Here is a 22,826-nt window from a genome sequence, read left to right as displayed (position 1 = left end):
TTTAATCAGATTTACAGCACTTCATTTGCATGTCCATCCATACACTTAGTGCTATGCTTACCTCAAAGAACTTCTGTATTACATAGTTTCCAAATACATCAGTCATCAACTGATAGGCTGCTTGCAGGATCTCATTAAATACCATCTGGCGCTCAGCTGGAGTAGCTCGCTCCAGCTTTTGCTGTATAAATCTAAGTGCAAAAAAAGGTACATTATGCTTTGCATCGACAACAGGAAAACCTCTCAAACACCTCAGAGAGGTGTTTGAGAGGTTCAATGAGACACCTAGAGTTCAATGAGACACCTCAACACTCTAAAGAAAGCAGTCAACATTTATAAAATTTATTAAAATGAAAGTAGTGCCTCTGCACATAAAAGGATACATTTTACTAAAATTAAGATTAAAAACTTTCATTTGAAAAGCGTTAAAGATGAAAAGAATAACAGTAACTAAGTACTTGATGATGTACTGACAAAAAATAGTTGTACATTCCAGATGCCACATATTTTGTTTTCTTAATCAACGCCTTTTTGATACCTTAATACTTGAGTTTACAAGTCTAGTTATGAGGCTATTTCTACACAGAGAACTTCTACAGGCAGCTAAATTAATACTACTTTTACAATGAAATTTCTTAGAGAAGGTCAGCCTAAGAGGGTGTGCCCCAATGAAGATGCTTTGAGTTAAGATGACAAGCACCTCATTCAAAAGTTTCATATTAATAAAACAATATCAAAGCAGCCAAATATTATTAACTATTTTTATAATAATTACCTAGAACCATGCTGGTCTTGGGAAAATTCAACAATATGCCCAACAAGGTCCCTTAGCTGAAGGTTAGGGAAACGATTGTTCCTGAAATCTTCCAGCAGCCGGCTGCGTCCGGAAGGCATAATGTCAGACCTGCTGTAGCGGAGGCGTGAAGGAGGGAAGAGCTGGCTGCTGGAGCTAAAGAGGCTGGAGGTGCTCGCTGCACTGCGATACTTGGCTTCGGCTCCGGGGGCTGCAGAAATATAGCGACCACTACCATTTGTCAGTCCTCCTACAAGGAAGCAGCTTTGTCAGTCACAGCCATGAGAGGGAAGTAAGCAACAGCAAAACAGCAAGTGAACTAAAACTACCAATACACCCTGGAGCCAAAGAAAACAACAGTGCTGTCTTGTTATTTGTATTTACCTCATTGTGGTCAGAGGAGTTAGATAGCTTTATCTTGCAATAAATAAAACCATTATCCTCCTCATTTTTATGTGAAAGGCACCAGGAAAAGAAGTGTCATTAGAAGAATATATCAAGGTAGGTAAAGTGAGCACCCACTCAGCTTTACAGAAACTTTAGAACTGGGTGGGCCTTAGGCTTAGTGGGCAGATTTCCACTTTGCGAGTCATACTGGCTTATACCCTTGTTAGTAGTCTTGAAGTTAGCCAATTGTGTCAAAATGGACCATGAAATCTGAACTACCCTTCAGTCCCTACTGAGATACCTTTCCAGCTTACAGCACGTTAAGGGCATTTTTGGGGAGGCACATGTGGTGCCTCTTGCCAGCTGTACGTGTCCTGCAGGTTATTTGATGACTTCAGCATCCTAAGCTTTCAATGTGGTACCTCTCCTCAGCACTAAATATGTCACATTTCCAACCAGGTAACTAAGAATGCTCTACTTAATTATCCAACAACCACAGATATATCAAAGTGAAGCTCCTTTTAGAAACATGAAGTTCTTTCCTCACTGCACAAACACTCTCATTTCATCCTTCCTCGCTTTCTAAAAACTGAATTGCCTTCCTGTGTCTATGTCCCGCTCCTGTTTGCTAGTTTTTCCACCTACAGCTCCTGTCACTCTACAGTCCTGTGCATTTCTCCTCACACCCTGCTCTCTAAGCAGTGTGTGTCACTCTGAACTCCTCCAGCATGCCTCTTTCCTCCTCTTTACAAAAGGCAGCAATTATCATAAAACGCATCCAAAGCATTTTTCCCAACTGCTGTATGATTTTTCAGGGAAATACTCTTACTATATTACAAGCAGAAATACTCAAAGACAATTCCCACATAGAAACCTCAATTCTACTACTAAAACCAAACTAAGGAAAGAAAAAACCAAACACTCCCTGAAAGTATTGACTATGAACTGGAAAAGGAAAGCATTGTGTCTCCCTGTCTAGGAAGTAACACTGTAATTAAAGCCCTATCAAAGTCAACAGAATAAATATCTACATTTGAATTTAAAACAAATTGCAGTACGTGCTGTTTGAATGGTGCTCTAGTATAAACTTAATTTTTAAAAAAGGAAAAAAAAAAAGGAAAAGGAAAAAAAAGAAAAAATAAGGAAAAAATCCAGCTGACTGTGCCCTAGCCAATCCTTCATTTGGTTCCAAGTATTTATAAGGCCAGGCAACAGCAGTGTTACAGTGGACTGGCAATGTATTGATGGTGAAGTTATCTTTCTCAAAAGGTCAAATTCTAGTACCAGAATCTGAAATGTTAGTGCTCTGCAAGACACATCAAACATAACATTTATTGCACTATATAGTACTATGCCCTAAAATAGAAATAATTAGTACTTATTTTATAATTAGTCTTCAAAATTCTGTGATAAACATCAATAAATACTTTATGTCCCACAATACCTTTTAAAAACTACTAGGTTTTCTCTTAAATTAAAGTCTCTTAATTCTCTACAGCCAGAAAAATAAATTTTTTGTAACTATTGTTTTTAGTTTCCATTGACAAACACTATGGTACTAAAAAAAAAAAAAAAAAAGAAAGGAAACCCAACATTCTGCAGGTGAAGCAGTGTGCAGAGTGATGGTCTGCCATAATTTCTCCTCTAGGAATGGACTTCTACAGAAAAAAAAAAGTTATGTGGCTGAAATGATGGTATTTCTCATCTGGACTATGTAAACATTGCACACCAGTGCAATCCTGGCTCCCCTGCAGGTGCTGTGCAGTAACACTATTTAATATCACGAGAGGGCACCAGAGCCCATCTGAAAGGAACTTACAGGCTACCTTCCTGTTGCAGGATGACTATTACTCCACTGATCACATGCTTAATTCTGTGCCAGAAACTAATAGGGCAGTTTTGATCATATGCTCAGTCAACATACACGGTCATAGAACTGAACATGTGAATCAGGAATTGTTTCAGCTCGTTGTTTTTTAACTGAGCCTTCATTTCTTTAAATCAAATGCAACAATTTATCCAGTAACTAAAACAGAAATTTGGTAGCTTTTAACAAATGTGCTATTTATGTGTAATATGCATTTCCTCTTGAGAATTAGTAAGCCCTTTTCAGTCTAATTTGGGAACCATCACTTTTTAAGACTTGTAAGACAACTATGCTGCAACTGGGAGGCTCCTGTCTAGCCTGTGAGACTATTTTGGACAATCACGTTAAGCAGGACAATAATACAGGAAGGCTGTACTAAGAAAGCACATCCATTGTGCCCAGAAGAACCTGTGGTACTCAGAAAGCAGAACATTGTAAAACACTGGATACTATTATAAAAAAGAGTAATTTAATTAGTAATTAGCTTTTATTTTCACATAACCTTCAATTACAGCAATGTTAGGGCTCAGTGGCAACTCTGCAGATTTGAAAAACAGTAAAACTCCCAAAATAAAGGCATATTGTCTTAGATACTTATTACATGCAGATATAATTGTGAGTACAATGGCCTATTTTCTTCACCAAACTAGGCAAGTAATAGCCTATATCTTGTAAGTTATTTGGGGAAGATACTCTACTGAATAAAGCACTGAAAAATTCAAGTACTTATTAGACATCAGTATAGCCACACAATTCCAAACTCTTGGGGAATGAAGTGTGCCATTTGATCTTCAGATAATCAATTACCTACCACTTCTGATCTCATAAAACAAAGACCTCCAAAGCACCGAGTAACACTAAGATGGTTTTACAGTTTAATTGAACTTAAACCCCCATGGCTAATCCATAGGTAGGAAAAGGCAGAGAGATATAAAGGGGATATAGATCATCTAAATCAGAGCCTAAGTTTCAAGGACACAAAGCATGTTAAATTATTGACTCCTTAACACATTTAGTGTTAAGGAGAACATGAAAAAACACTAGAAACTAGATTCAGGCACGTGTATTTTGACAGCATTAGTCTGTTAGTATTTATCAAAGTATTTTTTCAATTACTTCTAATAAAGACAGAAAATACGTCTACTGCAGAGTAACTTATTTACATGTGTCAGCAGTTTTTTCTAGTAACACACATACATGTATGTAAATGTTTTAAACTTAATTTCTATTAAGTATTTGCTCATCTGTAAAAAAGTAGCTTCAGCTCATCCTAAGCTTAAAGTTTCATCTTCATATGGAAAACAGAATTACACAGATCTATGTATATTTCAGTAATCAATGCATGTGTTTATAATGACTGGTTCCCTGCAGCCCTACAGAGGAGGGGCACAGCTGAGGCAATGCAAAGCTCCCACACTGCCTTGCCCAGGGGCCTTTACTCTTAACCATCTCTGAAGGTGCAACAGCAATCCCAACTGCTAACAAGCCTGGCTCCCAACACACAGGAAACAATTACCTCCAAAAGCCCAGATTTTAGAAATTCTGCTCTACACCAGATTTCTATTCTTAATATGTTGCAATTACCATCAAACAGGGTAAGGACTACTAATCTAAAAGGATTTTTTACAACAATGGAAACCCACTTCCTCTTGCAGTTCCTTGTACTTGGGAGTGAAAGGGTAGTTCAAATTCATGACCTTACTGCTCCAGCTGATTACAGTAAAGAAGCAGTTACAGACAACTGACAAATCCCTTCAAATACAGGAAAACTGACACTAGCACAAAGTCATTAACACATTCCTATTTTAGGATGTTGGATAGAAGTTGGTGAGAAGAGATAAAAACAGTAAAATATCACAAATTTCTTGTAAAAGGGAAATTGTTCTTTTAAGCTACAAATTGCAGCAGTGTCTGACAAAGGGGTTATAAAACCATGCACCCTTTCTCAGTGTAGTGCTCTAGATTCTGGCAGCTGAAACAGGAGCAACCGAGTTTGATGCCCATTTTAAAACAAGAGTTAAACTTAGCTGAACCTGTTGATACAAGCAGGCAGGACAAGTTTGGAAGGTGGAGGGAGAGCTGCATTTGACAGGCATTATCAGAATACCAATGGAAACTGCATGCACACATGAACTTACAATGTTGTTCTACTCTGAAAAGTGACTACATGGTAACCATACCCCTTATTAAAGTACACTCCCTGTTTGATTTCAGGTATAAGTTCTCACTTAGTGAGAAACCTTTGATTTTTTTATTTTTTGTATGTGAGAACAAAATATGCTTCCAAGAGTGGTTGATGAACACACCAGAATAAATATAACAAGACAGACAATTAACTGCAGAAATAACCTTAAACTCTTAGATGGCGCACTTTGAATGCAACTGTGCAAAAATATGGCACAGGGCAGAAAGGCTAAAAAAGATTACTGTATTTTTCTGCATTTTTTCTGAAAGCAAATATCCAAAAGTCCTCCATTTCCAAATTTCAGGCAGATTTTGTAATATAGCAAAAAGTTTTTATCAGTAATCAAGGTCCACTTCATTTGGATGATGAAGAGGACACCTGGAAGCCAACAAGGTTGTGTCAATTTTCAGAGTACAACTGTATATTCTGGCAGTTACACACTGATCTAGTACATGATTTTAACAAGCTATTAGGCTTAGTTGACACTGCCAAACAGTTCAAAATGGGTCAAAGTCAGTATTTAACAATTTCTGCTGATAGAGGCAATCCTCTGTACTGATCACAGCCTATTTTCTCAGAACTGAAAAAAAGTCTTTTAACATTTATCAAATGTGAAACAAACAAAACTTTGAATGGTTTAAATTTTAGATAATGCCTTCCAAAATTTCGTTTAAGTATAGTTTTCAGCCATATGAAAACTATGGTGAGAGTACTTTGAAAAGAAAGAAAGAAAAAGATTTCCATGATAACCCCATTGTCAGATGTTCAGAACTTTCTCAAAAGCCTCCATTTGGGCTGAAACTTTCCATGCTTGGTCTCAGCCCAAAGGTGCACTTTGTAGACCTGAAAAAGGAAAAAAGGTAAGTAAAAAAAAATAAAACGTGCTGAAACATCCCCTTGCCCAGTTTTATTTCGGGTATTCAGCACTTAACCTTGAAGGGGATACTGTACTGCAAATGTAATATATTTAATTATTTACCCTTGTTATACAAATCACTCACACTTTTCTCACTAAAGGTGTATTATGGTAGGCATTTAAAATATTTGTTTCCTGTTTTATTTGCACTAAGAAGTATAGGGGATTATGCTGCCTATTGCAAGCATGGAACTGTGCATTGAACAGTTACTGGAGCAAATGACAACTCAATCTTGAATTACATCCAGTTCCACTGTATGATTTTAGCATCTAAATTAAATGACTGCAAATATTCGCAGCAGAAAAGAAAAAATGTACTAGGTAACCTCAGGTTAGAGGCATTATCTTCTAAATATACTGTATACTGTGGTGGGGTTTCTTTAGATCCTTTGTTTTTTTTAACCTTTTTTTTTTAAAGAAAGGTTGAGCTCTCATGTTATTTTACTAGCCAAAAAAAAATTTGAGTAATTATTTTCAGCATTCCTTAAAAAATACATCTGATAACAGAGAGCCACCACTAACAATGCCTTTGCTACTTCTTTGACAAATGTTTTTTTTTGTCTCCTTCCATCAGTCTGGTGATAAATTACTGTCTTCCTGGCAAAGTAATTGGGCCATGAGGCTGACTGATTCAAAAATCATCTTTCAATACATTTTACATTGAGAGAGAGCACTGCTCACTTTTCTACTTTATCATGGCAAGGGGCATTAATGAAAGTCACTTCACTGTTAAACACATCATCTAAAATGTCCTTAAAGTGGCAACACAGTGGAGGAGAAACAAAAATAATGCACCTTCGCTTGTCATACTGTGGAAACATAATAGAAAAATGACCAATAATTCTTACTGGGCTTCTACAAGGGAAGAAAAATCAGTTGTTGGCCCGATACTGCTAAAAGCTGAGTGCCCTCCACTGTCAAATCAATGAGCATCTGAACGTGCTCTTCACCTTTCAGGAATGGCCCCTCTTCATTACAAAACTGTTTAACAGCAAAGGTAATGTGACATCTCTTATGCAACACATATTTTACACATAGAAATACATACACACATACAAACAAAAAGTGTTTTTTTGGTTTTTTGTTTTTGTTTTTTTTACCTAAATGCAAACTGGATGAGGATCCATGTGATGAAAGTGATGGCGGTGGCGTAAGTGAATGTCCTGGCGTTTGGCTTGGCAGAGGCATGCCTATTGGACTTGGAGAGGAGGAAAATCCCAGACTATTGTAAAATGGCTGCCCTATGGGTGCTAGGCTGCTACTAGATCTTTTGTACAAGTCAGAGCTAGTAGATAGAGAATCTCTCCTTGTGGCACTACTACTTGCAGAACTGCCAACTGAAGAAGAAATAAAAAGACCCTAATTACACAGTGTCAACTGAATAAAACCTATCCCCAACTACAGCTGGGCAACAACAGATGCGATCACAATAATTACAGCAATCGTTATGACAAAGACAATCACTGTGATAACCACACATGCTTTTAAGTAAATCTAAGTGGGTATAAACATACCACTGGCAAATAATTTCACCAATGTCCATGTCTTTCAACATTTCACACTAGACTTCTCACAGTAATATTGCAGTACTCTGTTTTAAATGCCTGACTTCAGGCTTTGGGACAAATATGGAATTTATAAGATTAGATTACACTGTCACTTTATTGGATAAATTATTCTAAAAATATTGCCGCTAAATTATTTGATAATTTTTTTTCCACCATAAATTATTAGTCAGACAGTGACGCTCATTTCAGGAAAAAGTCTAGAGGAAATTTGTTGTTGTTTAAGGGTTCACAAAATAATTATATTGACGTTCAGCTGTTTCTGAACTTCCTTGTTTGTGAAACCCTCACCTGTAGGAAAAAAATGACTACTTTAAATTCCCTATGAGAATTATGGCTCTCAAAGAAGTGTTTTGAAAAGATACTATAAAGAGGGAATAGGCCAAGAAAGAAGATGAGAAGCACAGCAGAGATAGGAAAATTAAGTGAGAAATTAAAAATGTGATTTTACTGCTATCAGTGTTTCTGAAAGTCAAATTAGACTAGAGGCTTTGGATAACAGTGTATTAGTGAAGGACTGGTTATCCTGCACAGCAGCATTCAGCAGGGCGATGAGCAGTCTAGGACAAATTAGGAGAACAATAAAAAGCTTTTAGAAATGTTAAATTCTAGTATCTGCTGCATACTAGTGAAGTATTAAACTAGAGTGCCTGTTTTAAACATTGAACATTATTATAATCATGAACCAAATGAAGATTATGGATATTTTAATAACTAGTATCTTTCTTAAGCTGAATTTGGAAAATTGATTACTACTATCGACTATTTCAACTTAAAAAGGAAAGGTCAAAATTTTTACTTCCATCAACTTTGTCCTTTTCAAGTACTTTCCTACTAAAGCTGGCAGCATGGAACAATATAAAGGTCGCCTGAAACTTTCCATTTTTAAGACACTAATTTGTTTTCTCATAACATTAACAACTTGGCTAATATTTTTCATGGCAGGACCTTGCTTGGACAAAATTTTTAATAGAACTTTTGTCTAAACACTGCCATTTCAGGAATATTGTGAAAGAAAGGTGCTTTATCTTTACCAAAATAATCTAGCTACCTCTTTGAGAAGTTGATGCTTTCATGCACTCAGACCAAATATGCTAGCAACAGGAGACCTTTATTTTCACACTCTTAAACTGGATTAAAAATCTTTGCAAAATCACAGTTCACCCAAGTTCAGCACAGATCTGCTACAGACTCATAGCTGAAAACTTAAACTCCTGACCATACACAGCACGTCTGAGATGGCTGATTAAGGTTGTGCCTGCAATTGAACTTCAGTGTGTCATGTCAAAAACAGACTTTGAAACTGCTGTCCAAGATTCCACCTTGTGTTGGAAGGGCCCACGAGGCAATGAGGAAAGGAAGTTTTCTATTTCAAGTGGCAGGGAGACAAAAGCCAAACACAAGAAGTAGACTAGGGAGAGGGGAAAGAGAAAAAAGGAAACCAGAAGGAAGCGAGAAAGGTAAGACAAAGGAGCCAACAAAGAGACTGCAAGAAAAAGTGGCAAGTACTTTCAGTGGGACTGAGGATGAGAAGAAAGCAGATCTGAAGAAAAGTTAGGCTGTAGAAGGTGTATGTGACTGTGGGGCAAAAAGACTGAATAGTAAGCTGATGATGGGAACATCACACAGTACAAGTAGAAACAGAAACATACTTAGGAGGGAAGCAGGAGATAAATGTTGCCTGGAAACTGGGAAGGAAGACATACTAGAGGAGAAACCAGAAGGAAAAGATACTGGACTAACTAGGCAAGGAGATTGAGAATAAGGAACCAGAAGAGCAAATTAAGGCAACAGTTGAAAGAAATCTCAAGCTCTGAGACCAGCTCTACAGGCTCTGGCTCAGTGAGCCATATCAATGTTAATACAATGCTACATGATGGACTGCCATTTTTCCATCTTTCAGCGTTTCTTATTCAGCTAAATTACTGCAGCTTAACAAGTTACCACAAAGCAGCTGAGCTGCATTTTCACACACAAAACAAGCAAAGCTCACAAAACCCAGAAGATAAGTTGCATTAGCTTACTCCTCTTCCCCCCTCACTATCTAATCCAATTCCTTTACAGTTGTTACAAGCCAGAAGGCGGCATCTGGAAAGCTGCCACAGTTGATCTAATTCTTGGCTACCTGTTAAGCTGCAGTGACTTATCATCATGTACCTAAACCTTTAAAATGGAGTATGAATAACTTTATTATAAAAGAACAGAGACTGTGAGTACATACAGTCATTTATATGGTATGTTTGCTGCTTTCAGCTGTTACTTTGTTCAGTCATTCAAGCTAGAACATGCTCACCTTCACATTTTTTGCAGCTATTTTTGCCCCCTGCAAAAACTGAAAACATAAGGGCAAATTGTGTTCTGCCATCTATCAGTCTTCATGGCTATATTTTAACTGAAATTCAACATTTTCAACACACTGATGGGAGTTACAAAGAAACTGAAACCATGGCACATAAAAAATTAAACTTTCAATTTGCCTCAATATGCACAAATACCACTTATTTAAGTGCTCATCTGTGTAACTCAATTCATATATACACACAGGCCAGAATTCTAAAAAAAATAAATAAGTAATCAGGAAGCATTTTTCAAGTGGCTATTAGGGCAAGTACAATTTATACTTGGAAGAAGGGCACTTTCAATATACTTTTATTCTAATAATACTACTAAAAATATTTCAGGTTTAGATAGCACCTTTCATCAGCACTTCTCAAACTGCAAAAGCATAGGGTTCCTGCTTCCCTGTGCAAACTACCATGCTAATTAAATCACCATGGATACTGCTCCAAGATTTCAGCATGTGCTCTCTGTGCTGAGGGCTTTGGATAAAGCTCTGTAACTGACCTTTGCTACAAGAATAAGGCTTAATCTCCTGTGCCAGAAAAAGCTATGATGATTTTCTTAAGTAGATACACAACTAAAATTTGTGTTCTATGGAGGTTCTTCAGATAATGCAGGATAAAAACTTTTACAACTTATATCTATTCTATCTAGAGACCTTAAATAGCTGCATGGTATTAAATATATATATTTATTATGACTATCTACAACTGTAATGAACTGTCCCTAGAGTGAAACACAGCTGCTAAGGATTCACTGAAACCTCACAAATAGCTCAGGACAAGTTATATTATGTAATATTGGATAGTACAGTTTTGTAAATAAAATTTACTTGCTGTAAATTAAGGAAAAATTAGGAAAACCTACACTACTGAATAGCCTCAATTTTTTTTTTAATTGAACATGGGATGTTTTGGGTCTCCTCTTTAAAATCAAATACTGGACAGGATCACTGTAAAAACCTGATTTTGGACTTCCTAGCATTAGTTTTGTTAAAGCAAATAATTTTTCTGATTATTTTATGAAAATTAACACTGAGAAAAAAAACTGTGTTTGTATGCAACATATTTGATGTCACTAGTCACACAGTTACCAAACAACTACCATGACTAACACTGAAGGGTGTGCTTTTCCTTCTGTTTTTTCTCCCCCATATATTAGGTCATTTTGTAATTTTATAAAAGTTGCTTTCTTTAGTGCTAGTTTTCCTTAATTTTGCAAAGAATTATGTTAGAGTGCATAAAATTCCCCCAATTTCTACCCATTTGCAAGATATGCAAGATCAAACATGCTCCCCTGATTTCATTAAAATAATATTAGTAATAAGAAGCAATTCAGTGCTGTAAACTTAGAGATTAATAGCAAAAGGCGATTTCTTAAAAAATGTTTATCTTGCTTTACTAAAACTGAATTTGAAATATAAAAAACCTACCTTGCATGTTTAAGAACTGTGAATATGAAATTCCTGCTTTAGAGCAGAAATGTGACAGAATGATTTTTTTAAAAATACAAACAGGTCGGTAATATTTAGGAGTATCTGTTGAAACAATTAAAGGCCCCAAACATGCACAGAACTATTTAGCTTAACTGTATCCAAGATTAAACCTGCTAGAGCTAACAAGGACTATTCTTTGGTATTAGGTATTTTTGTTTTATAAATTCTTTAAAAAAGTTATGGAAACAAGCACTTTGATATTAGATCAAATTTAGAAAGTTATATGCTCTAAGAAAATTAGGAATTTTTCTGATATCATTATTAAAACAAAAGAATGTATATCTTCACTATCATCAATTGTTACTTTAACTACAGAATGAAGACTTTCTTGAAAACAAAAGCAGCTTACAGAAACAGTAATTTCTGGGGCACAGTTCAGTGATCAGTATGGAAAAGTATTTTGGAGATTCCTGTGACTACAAGATATTGTTCAAAAATGCATCTTCTATACAGAACCCAAGTGAATTTAAAAAACTTCTTTAATTTCTCCCTCTGATTTGCTTTAAACTTATATAACCTATTTTTGCATTTTTTTTAGAAATGTTTGTATATATATGATGCCTGATACAGATACATTTTTTTGCTTAGCACAAAAGTCTCACAGAATGTCCTCACTATATTAACAACCTACCTGATGAGCCAAATCCACCAAGTGCAGAGCCGATAGCTGCTCCTAAAGAGCTGCTACTTCCAAAGCCAAGAGATGTGCTTCCTGGTTGGCCAGGACCATGTGAAAAAAGGGAACTGCTCTGGGAGTTATTGGTCAAAGAGTTACTGCCATAAAATGAATTGGATTGTAGGCTACTATTTGTTTGCTGTTGCTGTTGCTGTGGCTGGGCACCAAGTGGCCGAAATAGACCGTTCGTGGCTCCCGCGAGATTGTTTGCTGTTCCTCCAGCTGAAGCAGCTGCAGCTGTAAAACACATGTTTTCAATCACAATTACTCTCTTGAACATTTCTGACTGAAAATGGATTATTCAGAACTAAATTGTATTTTCCTGAAGCCCTCTTAAAACAAGCAGAAATTCACATATTAAAGACTAAGAGACTTAATAGTATTATACAAGCTTACTCAAGGAAAAAGGGTGAAGACAACACATGTTTTAGGCTAATCAAGGCTGCAGAACTGTTAATGTAATTGAGGGAATTTCCAGTGTAAACATATAAGACATTACTGTTTACTGAACTTTTATATCCAAAATTGCAGTGGCAGAATTGCAGCTAAGAGTCATTCAAAGACATCTTCAGCTACTGTCAGAAGCAAGCTCTGCACAGAGAAAGAAGCTGACAGATTAACTTAAAATCTAATTTTCTGAACAGATTAAGTTAATTAATCCAGGGTTAATATTCTAGATTTTAATTTAACAAATGCAATAAACGGTTCAGTAAAGTAATACTAGACCTTACACCTGGTAAACAAGAAGGAAACTAGAGAGTTTTGATAAAACGAATTCTCCTCTTTTGCTTTCCATTCTATACATAGCTTTCTCCTTGCCACATTTTTCAGGAGAAAAGAAGTTTCATGAGAAAAGCATAGCAAGGTTCCAGAGCAGTCCATCTTCTGCCAGGCCGAAGCAATGAAATGATGCTACCTAGAGGACACCATTTAGGGGACTGATGAGAAGTGCATGTTATAATGCATGGGGAGAGGAAGGAGAAAATGTTCCTATCTGACAAGTAACATTTGCAGAAACATGCCTGTGTATGTATGGGAAGAGGACTGTAAATTCCAATTAAAAATGGAAAATCCCATCTGTGAGAAAGAACAGAAGACAGAATAAAAAAGCAAGCACGCACAGTATATCCTTCACAACTAGAAAACTTTACAGATGCACAGAAAAACACGATGTCAAGTATTAATCAACATTACTGTTAAGATTCAGTAGAGAAGTGAAAGAAACCTCTGTGCAGGATTAAATATTTACCTGCTTGTGCAGCTGCAGAACTGATTAGCACAGGAGTTGAGGCCACCAATCTGACCGGTGCGCCAAGGCCAGTTCTTGCTCCAGGGCCTACGACTAAGGCACCAGTCTGATCGTAATAGGCAGTGGGAGCCAGCACCTGGTAACCTGCACCACACAGGAGACAAGGATCAGTGCTACACACAGGCTCACACAGCCAGCATTTCCTCTCCTTGAAATATTCTAACCACAAACTACAAACCGGCATTTCTGCCACAGTCTCTGAATATCAACTGGACATCAAAGCAAATGCAATAAAGATCATAAAATATTGGGATAAAATAAGATTTAGAAATGCTTCAAGTTATTTTTTACAACTAAAATAACTGCTAAAATTAGTAGTCTAAAGTTGAACTTACTGTCAAGGTTAAAGTTTCTAACACCATAGTGAGAAGGTACAGGTACAACACAACCGGCAGATTTGGACCATTATCAAATAAATTTCTTTCAGTAGTTTAAAATACTTTTCTCTTGTACTCCTTTGCACATGGAGAAGCTCTTGAGAGGAGTACAATTAAAAGGCTAAGCTAAATGCAAGTCTGGCAATTCCACACATTACCTAACCACACTTAAAAGTCCATCTGCAAAAAACACATTAGGAAAGGAATGCTGTGTGTGCAGGAGTACCTTGGACCAGCCAGTTTCACAGGAATAAAAAAGACTGTAATCCAAGCATAACACTTCATTCAGTTGACAGTTAAGAACTGGAATTGATGAAGAAAGGGAGGAGGAGTTGAAAAAGGAGAAAAGCAAGCAGTCGGAAGGAATACAGGATACAATATATGAATGAAGAAAAGCGAAAGATCCAAAAGAAAGCCAAGCAAAAAAACCCCTTTATTTAGAACTAGAGCAAGAGAATTAATTTTAAAGCTCTTGACACTTTATCGTGAAGTAGATGAATTGGAATAAGAATCCCTCAAAAATGGAAGACAAGCTATGATAATCTAAGAAAGGGTGCTGATTTAAAATACAACAATTTCTAGTTGTTAGGTTGAGTATTCTTATGAAGCAATGAAACAAAACCCAATGTAATTTCAATATTCCTCCCATGTTCAAATATATACTAACAGTATTAAGAAAAAAGACAAGATTGCAAAAGTCACACATCTATTTTTGTACATGTCAGAACAAAGATTTTGCATTCTAAGTCAGCTGTTCCCATCAGTTGCCTGGTATGTTCAGAACTAGGTCTAGCAGATTTCTCTCTGAAATACATATGGACCTGAACATAACTGGACCTCTGATTTAAGGTGAGTACCACAACCACCAGCCTTCCAAGTCATATTTTCTCGTCCTCAATTTCTAAAACATCTCTAATCTCCTCTGCCTAGATACCAGCCAAAAAAAGAGCTGGAAACATCATCTGCCTTCTGGCCTGGTGGTTGCAGTGCTCTGCAGGGAAGATGGATACACAGGTCCAAATTCTCACACACTAAGAAAATATGAAGGAGACTCAGGTAGCCTTGAACAGGACAGGAGCAATGAAAATCCAGATTTTTAGGTTCAATTCACAGTTCTGGAAGTGAATGCATTATACTGGTTATGAAAAATCATCATTGCTCTAATTCTAAACCTGTTTGTTCTCACTGCTCACTACTCGCCTTGCATTCCAGGGACATCTACTTTCTCTTTCCCACCAACAGCACAAGAAGACAGTTGCCCTCCACATCATTTGTCTGAAAATTTGGCCAGTTAAAACCAACCAAAATGGGTTCTCACACTTGAACTAGATAAAAATACTTTGCTAGAGGTGCCACTGCCTCTTCCACCTACAAAAATGTGGCCTGCTCTACCCCTTCCACTACTAAGAAAAGTTGCTACATTCCCAAGGTAGGGAAAGGTGACAAACTATTGTCTGTTTTACCGTAGTTCTGCAGATAACACAAAATATGAGATTAGTGACACAGTACAGAAACTCATTATAAAAACACACGTTCCTGCACACATTAGCAATGTTTAATTACTCGTACCTACATAATTTCTGCTTCTACTCGTAGCAGGTTGAACTGATAACAACATGCTGGTTCTGCTGTTTGTTCCTGCAGTATCTTATAAAACCACTTTTTCAGAACCCAGAATTGGCTAATGCTTAGCAGTATTTACTCTGCCCACCTACCCTCTTCAAATCCACAAACCTATGGATAATGCTGTAACTGTTGAAGTATAACTGCATAAAACACCCACTGATTTTATGTTTACACCCTTCCACTCATCTGAAGCTGACATACAGCTTTTTATATGACTTCAAGCCCACAATGTAAACAAGCCTATTTTCCAATGCAAAATACCTGGAGGGGGGGCAGGGGAGATAGCTTACACATTGCATAAATTAAATTTACTGAAATTAATACTAATGCATTATTATCTAATTAATATTAGATTTTCTAAAATAATTTACTCATTTGACTGCTAAATTAAAAAACTGAAGCAATTTGCCCTTGCTCTTTACATTAGAAGATGTCCAAGCCCTCTTGATACTTCCCTGACATTATATGAACTTGTGATCCACCCCCAGACAGTACATTTAAAATAAGTCATGATAAGCTAGGTCAATAGCATCCAGATACTGCCACAGAAGGGTCAAGATATGAATGAGAACTGATGGGTTCATTTCTGTTTCCAAATTCTGAAATACATTCTGAACCAAAATAGGTCTCAGCTTTCTACTGAAATCTACCACAACAAAGCAACATAGGACTGGCTATTTGTGAAATTGCTAAAACCTTGCTAAGTGAATCTGCAGCCTCAAAAGGTATAAAATTTTTTGCTCTGATATCAAAAATAAAATTTCAGAGAGACCATCCAAGATCAAATTAAGTAACTGAAGAAGAGCTCTCACAACAAACTTAGAGCTTCTCCTTTCCTTTCCGCTATTCCACAAATTGTGCCTCATCCCAGAAAGCTGAGCACAAATCTAGAAACTTCCCCTGGCTTCTCTCTTATCAGAGATAAGGTGATGACTTGGCAGATCTCTTCTCTAATTCCCCCTCTTCCTGTTTCAGTTTTTATTACCTTCCATCACATCACCATCTCTCACTGTGGCTGTGCAATTTCCCTTCAAAATTAACAATTATCAACCTTACTTCAGTGCCTTCATATTCAAGTTCTCTGTGGTGTTCCCATGCAGTGAGAAAACTAAAACATACTGTTTCCTAATCAGTTCCTAATCAGACCTTTTATTTTAGAGTTCAATTGCTCTACCTATATTTACTGTCTCTGTATCAGCAGGGAATGTGAAAGTAAACAATCTAGTTTAAAACGATGGTGTTTTGCTGAAATGATTTCTAAATGTCTCCAGAAACCACAGACACTGAAAAACTTTCTGATTCTTATCACACAAACCTTGAATATACCTAAGAATGAGAGGAAATGAAATCTGCTCTCTTGGCTCATGCATCTCATCCTTAGTATTGCCCTTCTCCATCCAGCAGTGCAACTTCCCTCAGTGATGACATCCAAATATATGCCAGTTTGCCACTTGTCTCTACACAGTTTAACAGCTGTGACACTCCTTAGTGCAACTGAATTATCTGGTCCTTTTAAAAATGCCAACCTCTACCCTCCCCAATTCTCTTTGTCCAAAACCTGAACCCCTATAACCTTTTGCTTGTACTGATGAAGACATGCTCAGCCTTATCTCTGGATCCTCTCACAAATCAAATTCAGAACTTACTATCCAGCCAGTAACCCATTTATACTTTCTATAACCACTGTAACTTTGCCTATACTGTATATCTGAAACAATGAAATCTGACTTCTTTTACATACTTCCCAATGCAATGTCACACTTCAAATTCCTCTAGGTAATAAAACAAAAAAATGCTAAGCCAATGGACAGAAATTGTTGATTTCAATGCTTTTTATTTGGGTGTTTTTTCCCAGACTACTCACTTTACATGTCCACCTGCAAGCCAGATGCACCATGACAGCTTTACTGTGTGAGCTCCATAAAACCAAGTTGTATCTGATCTAGTCAGTGCAGTCAGTGGAGCTTCTGGTGCGATTTGGCTGACCTGCTGTTACAGACATCTATTTCTGGGTAAGCTGAGCAGCTCTGCAGTCTCTTTACAGCAACTGCACAAGGAAGATCTCCACTGACTCCTTAAGACAGCTGAAGTCTCAAGTAGACTCCTGACTTTGGATGATTAAGCCAAGTCCAGAAGTTGCCTGTGATAAGAACTGGTTTTATTCATAAGCAGAATGTATACTAATTGCCCTATGAATTTGGGAATACCCTCTGATACTTTCTTGCACACGTATATTAAGGCAGAAACACTGTTTTTTAAGAATCTTTGTTATTGAATGACTTGCTCACTTACGATAGGAAGAATTTAAAATGGTATTGTGTAACTTCAATGCAAAATGCATTTCACATTAAGTGGTTTTAAAAAAGAACCTTAAGTTTCACCTTTTATCAGCCTTCCAGTACCCAGAGGGGCCTACAGGAAGGCTGGAGACTTTTTCGAAGAGCATGAGGTGATAGAACAGGAAGGAATGGCTTCCAAATGAAAGAGTGCAGTTTTGCATTGGATATTAGAAACAAATTCTTTACTGTGAGGGTGCTGAGGTACTGGAACAGTTGCCCATAGAGGCTGTTGCCACCTCACCCTGGCAAAACCAGGGTGGATGGGGCTCTGAGAAACCTGGGCCAGTGGAAAGGTCCCTGCCCATGGCAAGGGGTTAGAACGAGATGATCTATAAGGCCCCTTCCAATCCAAACCATTCTATCCTTCTATGATTTCTGAAAGGAGACCTAACAGTACCATTATGTGCAAAGTAACCTGGATTTCAGGCCCCTTCTCTCTGCACACAGAATGAGATAGGTACCTTAAGTGACACAGGAATACATCTTCCTTAACAGCTAACAAAGAAACACATGAAACATCAAATTTCAAAATAAAGCCATTAAATAGTTGGGATAACATGAATTTCATCCAACACAAAGGCTGTGACAAGGAGAAAGCAGCTAAAATAATTTCAAGACAGCAGTATGGACAAACTGAACAATATATTCTGACTTGCTAGTTCACAGTGAAACAAACTACAAATATCCTCTCTGTAAAGAGTATTTAAAAGCTTGAAACTCAATTCGGACCTTCATCTTCTTGTAAAATGTCATAGTCCATTGAAACATGAATTTCACAAGAAATCTTGTTTATTACAGGTGTTGCTCAGTGGTTGCTGTCTGGGATTCACTGAATCACATTTTGGTATCCAGGTATTATTTAGTCATCCAGATTCAATTTTATAGTAAGGTAATAGAAAAACGCATCTCTGGAGCCAAACTCACTTTATCCTAAATCAGGAAACTAAAATAGAGGCAGACAAATCAAGAGTAAAAGTTCCTATTTCTCTTTGCTTATAAATGGAGCCCAAGCATCTCTCTCAAATACAGACACCAAACTCAGTAACAAGATTCCCACATATTTCATTTCCTCATTCTATATTCTTCTTAACCTAAAAAGAGGAATATCACCATCACCAGCACTCCTGAGTCACTACAAATCCATCTGATGATGACTGAAAAAATGTCTTTATATTTTGAGCTCTATTCCCTGTAATAGTGTGGTTGGTAAAGCTTAAGTCAGTTGCACACAATTCCTATTATACAACAGTCTGAAATATATTCAGAAGAATAAAGTTCTTTGGCCATCCAGGCTTGAAGCATCAGATGGGATAAAGCAGGAGCCTACAACAGAAACTGAATAAAAAGGCTCCTGCCCTCATGGAAAACCTTTTAGGACTTGTGGAAGTGGAAAAAAAGTCTTCAAGTACCTTCTTCAAAGGACAGGCTCTTGCACTACTGAGGTTATGTATCTGACCACTCAGTATTACTTTCAATCATCCACCTGGGCAGGGTTCATGGGTTTTAAGAACTACTCTTAAGACAGCTACTACTCCAGATCCAAAGAACTAACAAGTAACCATAAAAAAATGTACACCACACCCCCTCTCAAAAAAAAAAAAAAAAAAAAAAAAAAGAAGTTATAGCTAAGCCTTTGAGGCTTGTGCAAAGATGGTTATAACATCTCTTACATGCCTCATTGTTTGTACCCTCATCCACTGCTTCAGTGAGGTGCAAAATACCACCTGGCAGGTGGCAGGTACCAGGACTGTACTTTGCTGATTCCTCATTTTTAGGAGAAAGATGCTATAAGCTGAAGATAACTACTGCATGAGAAGAAATAGAAATTGCAGTTATAAAAGAAAACAGGAAAAACATCATAGCCAGTCTGCTCTGCAGCTAGAATCAAAAATGTGCTCATGGGAGGCCAAGTGCACGATGCAGCCTCAGAGCGTGTAGCGAACAACTCTGACTCCAGGCTGCAGGACATCTCACAGTGGTGTCGACCAAGGAGAGAACTTGCACAGGTCAAAGGAATAGATCAGCATGATCTAACTCAACTATGCAAAAACATTAACTTTCATAGTGAGGAACGGCCATGTATACTGAAACTGCTCTTGCTCAGGTAACTGTACCAAACACTCAGATGGTTGAACTTCAACCTAGCCACTCCACAACACATGAACCACTTCTCAGCAAGTCAGAAGCCATGCACACTAGAAGAATCTGAGGCTCCAACATCTGGAGTGCTTCCAAGCATTTTGTGATCTTCAGATATGATCAAGTAGTAATTTTTTTAAAATGTCTTAATTTTGGATTCTGAATTTTAGATATTATTATGCCCCCCCAAAAAAAGTTATTCCAGCAAAACTTAATACTTCCTGCTGCAAAGGAACCAGAGGACAAATGACTTAAGATAGCATGTAGTTGCTTCACTATATATGAAATTACCTTGCAAAAATCTTTATTTCTTGTGCATTTGTAACAGCAAACACAGAGAAAATGCTCCAAATAACAAATGCTAGAGGAGCTTCTTGTGCTCTAAAAATACTGTGCCAGTATTTTAAACCAATTGAATAACACAAAACTATAAAACTCAGTTCTAAGCAGCTTATTGTAAATGGAACAGTACTTTGTTAATCTGTTACCTAATAACACCAATATTCTTACTTTCTGTGAGTCTCTTAATCCACTGATAACATACATACCTGGCATGCCTGTAGCAAGACCCTGACCAAAAGCCAAAGCTGGATTTGCTGCTGCAGCTGCTGCAAGTGACTCTGCCTGCTGCCCTTGCTGCCCTTGGTTGGGAGTGAGCGGGCGCTGAGTTGCTCCAGCTCGCAGGACCTGGAAAAGGCCGACACAACACCCCTTCCTTAAAAGGTAAGGAAGCCGATCTATTATGTACTAACAAAGGTCTAGAACAGTTGCTTTGAGTATCTGATGCCTCTCAGCCCTGATTTTCACTTTGGGAATCCTGCACCTCATTGGTTTCCAGAATATACACATACAAAGAATAAAAGGTATACAGCATTTTGTTGACCCATGCGACCATAAAACATCTGCCCTGCTTTGGACATCAGGACTCAGGTATGTTCCATCAATGGTAATGAGTATACAGGAAGGCAGAAAATCTGTAAGAGTGATACATTTTACAACCTACATTATTTATTAACTGAACACCTGACCTTCCTTGATAAACACATTTGTTGACATTACTTCCAGGCAATTGAATGATGTAAATCTGAGTATTTCAGCACTTGTAGTAACTTGTCTAAATAATTAACACTCCACTGCCAACAGTGCTGTAAATAATGCACCCACTAAGTTTTAAACATTCACATAACACTCCATCACCATGCAACGCAGGCATATTTTATTATGTTCTGACAGCAAATCTCTGGGAATCTGATTGAAAAGCAATCTAAATTCTTGCAACTACTCTATTCCTCTTGGTTAAAATCAGCTTTTTCAGGTTCAAAATAAGGGAGAAATACAACTCACAATATATTCCCACAAAGAATTGTATATGCTATTTGCATAAATCAGTATTAACTTTATAGAGAAAACAAAAAGAAACTGCAGAGACAATATATGTTCAGTTACCAATGCAGGTCACTGATAAAAACAAGCAGTAGAAAGAAATATCCACTTGAACATAAAAACAGTAATGAAACCCCTGGAATTAAAGGTATCTCAGACTTCTTAAGTTACATTTCTAAGAATGGCATTGAAATTAACCATACTGCTGGAAAAAAATTTAAAAGGCTTGCATTCATTCAAGTGTAAAGTTATTGTAAAATTCGGGGTTTTCCTTTGTCAAAATTGCCATTAATTTATACTGAAAACTCATACAATAGTTTAAAAATGTATCCAGAGTAACAATAGAAAATTAGCATTTTTCAAGAAGTACTTAAAGAAACTGAATTTTCAACAGATTCTTGTAACAATTGCTTAGTCTTGCATCACCAAGACAAAAACACCATATGGCACATGGTGATGCTGCAATACAATTAATGTCACAGAAAAATAAGCTGGGCAACCCTTCCTTCCTGTGAAGCAACAAAACTACTGGTAACACCTTTATTTCCCTACTTTTCAAAGGGACAGAAAAATGTGTAACATTCAATCTTCCAGCTAATTCATGAAAACACAGATCTGTTTTTCCCCAAGCTTAAAAGAAACAACATCCTCCTAAAATTACCAGAATGTATCTTTTCATCCCTTTATGTCAGTTTTCTAGATTAAACTTTACATTAATTTACTACACAGGAAGCATCAGCTACACACATAAAAGCAACTGGAAGAAAGGAACCACTTTAAATGCTTATTGTTTTAAGAAATGAGACTGTAAAATAACTTGGTGTGAGACAGTGACAATGAATAAGGAAATCGAGAGTTTTTAACCTTCATTTATTATACAATAAAATGCAACATCTGAATGATGTAAAATTTTCCAGCAGCTGACCCTTACACACTGGGATGTTAAGGTAAGGCAGCTCTGCTTTTCATGCTGAACGTACCGGTTGCTGTCCCTGCTGTGCCTGGGAAGCCGCTTGCTGATTTGCTGTGGTATTTGCTGCTGCAGCTTGCTGCTGGAATAAATTGGCTGGATACACCCCCCATGGAACGCCATAATACTGAGGTGGAACCACAGCAGGACCTAAAACCAGAAAGCATGATTATTCCATCTAGTGCAGCTGCTTAAAATACTGTTTCTATCATCCCTCATTGATCCATCTTCTCAGTTTCAAAAGAGAAATCAGTATTAAAAAGAAAAAAATCCCACATTAGCTACAATGACACATGAATACAAATGAGTTATTTTTAAAAATTCACACCAAGCCATATCTTTATGAAAAAATGAATACCCTTGTGAGACTCAAATGACAAAGTAAAACCTTAAAGCATTCAGAGTCTGTGTACCAAAGAACATTCAAAATCGGTTTTCATGGTTGGAAGAAAAGATGAT

General features: G+C 37.2%; 1 protein-coding gene across 10 annotated transcripts in view; it reads right to left on the bottom strand.

Moving 5' to 3' along the window:
- Positions 1-22,826, bottom strand: part of PUM2 (pumilio RNA binding family member 2) — a 67,682-nt gene that overhangs the window by 10,033 nt on the left and 34,823 nt on the right. For 8 of the 10 annotated variants that reach the window (XM_071440136.1, XM_071440093.1, XM_071440120.1 and 5 more), the window contains exons 9-15: positions 22,378-22,517; positions 20,563-20,701; positions 13,474-13,617; positions 12,180-12,461; positions 7,249-7,485; positions 776-1,043; positions 62-191 (exon numbers count right to left, since the gene is read on the bottom strand). In XM_071440136.1, the coding sequence (XP_071296237.1) occupies positions 62-191; positions 776-1,043; positions 7,249-7,485; positions 12,180-12,461; positions 13,474-13,617; positions 20,563-20,701; positions 22,378-22,517 (1,340 nt within the window). The remainder of the gene's footprint in view (positions 1-61; positions 192-775; positions 1,044-7,248; positions 7,486-12,179; positions 12,462-13,473; positions 13,618-20,562; positions 20,702-22,377; positions 22,518-22,826) is intronic. The other 2 variants (XM_071440148.1, XM_071440152.1) reach the window with 1 other exon arrangement.

Source organism: Agelaius tricolor, unplaced genomic scaffold (assembly GCF_023055355.1).
Source record: "Agelaius tricolor isolate 1412-34295 unplaced genomic scaffold, bAgeTri1.0.p SCAF_1, whole genome shotgun sequence".
Classification (NCBI taxonomy): Eukaryota; Metazoa; Chordata; class Aves; order Passeriformes; family Icteridae; genus Agelaius; species Agelaius tricolor.
The sequence above is the reverse complement of the archived record's forward strand: the minus strand, read 5'-3'. Positions and strand labels throughout refer to the sequence as shown.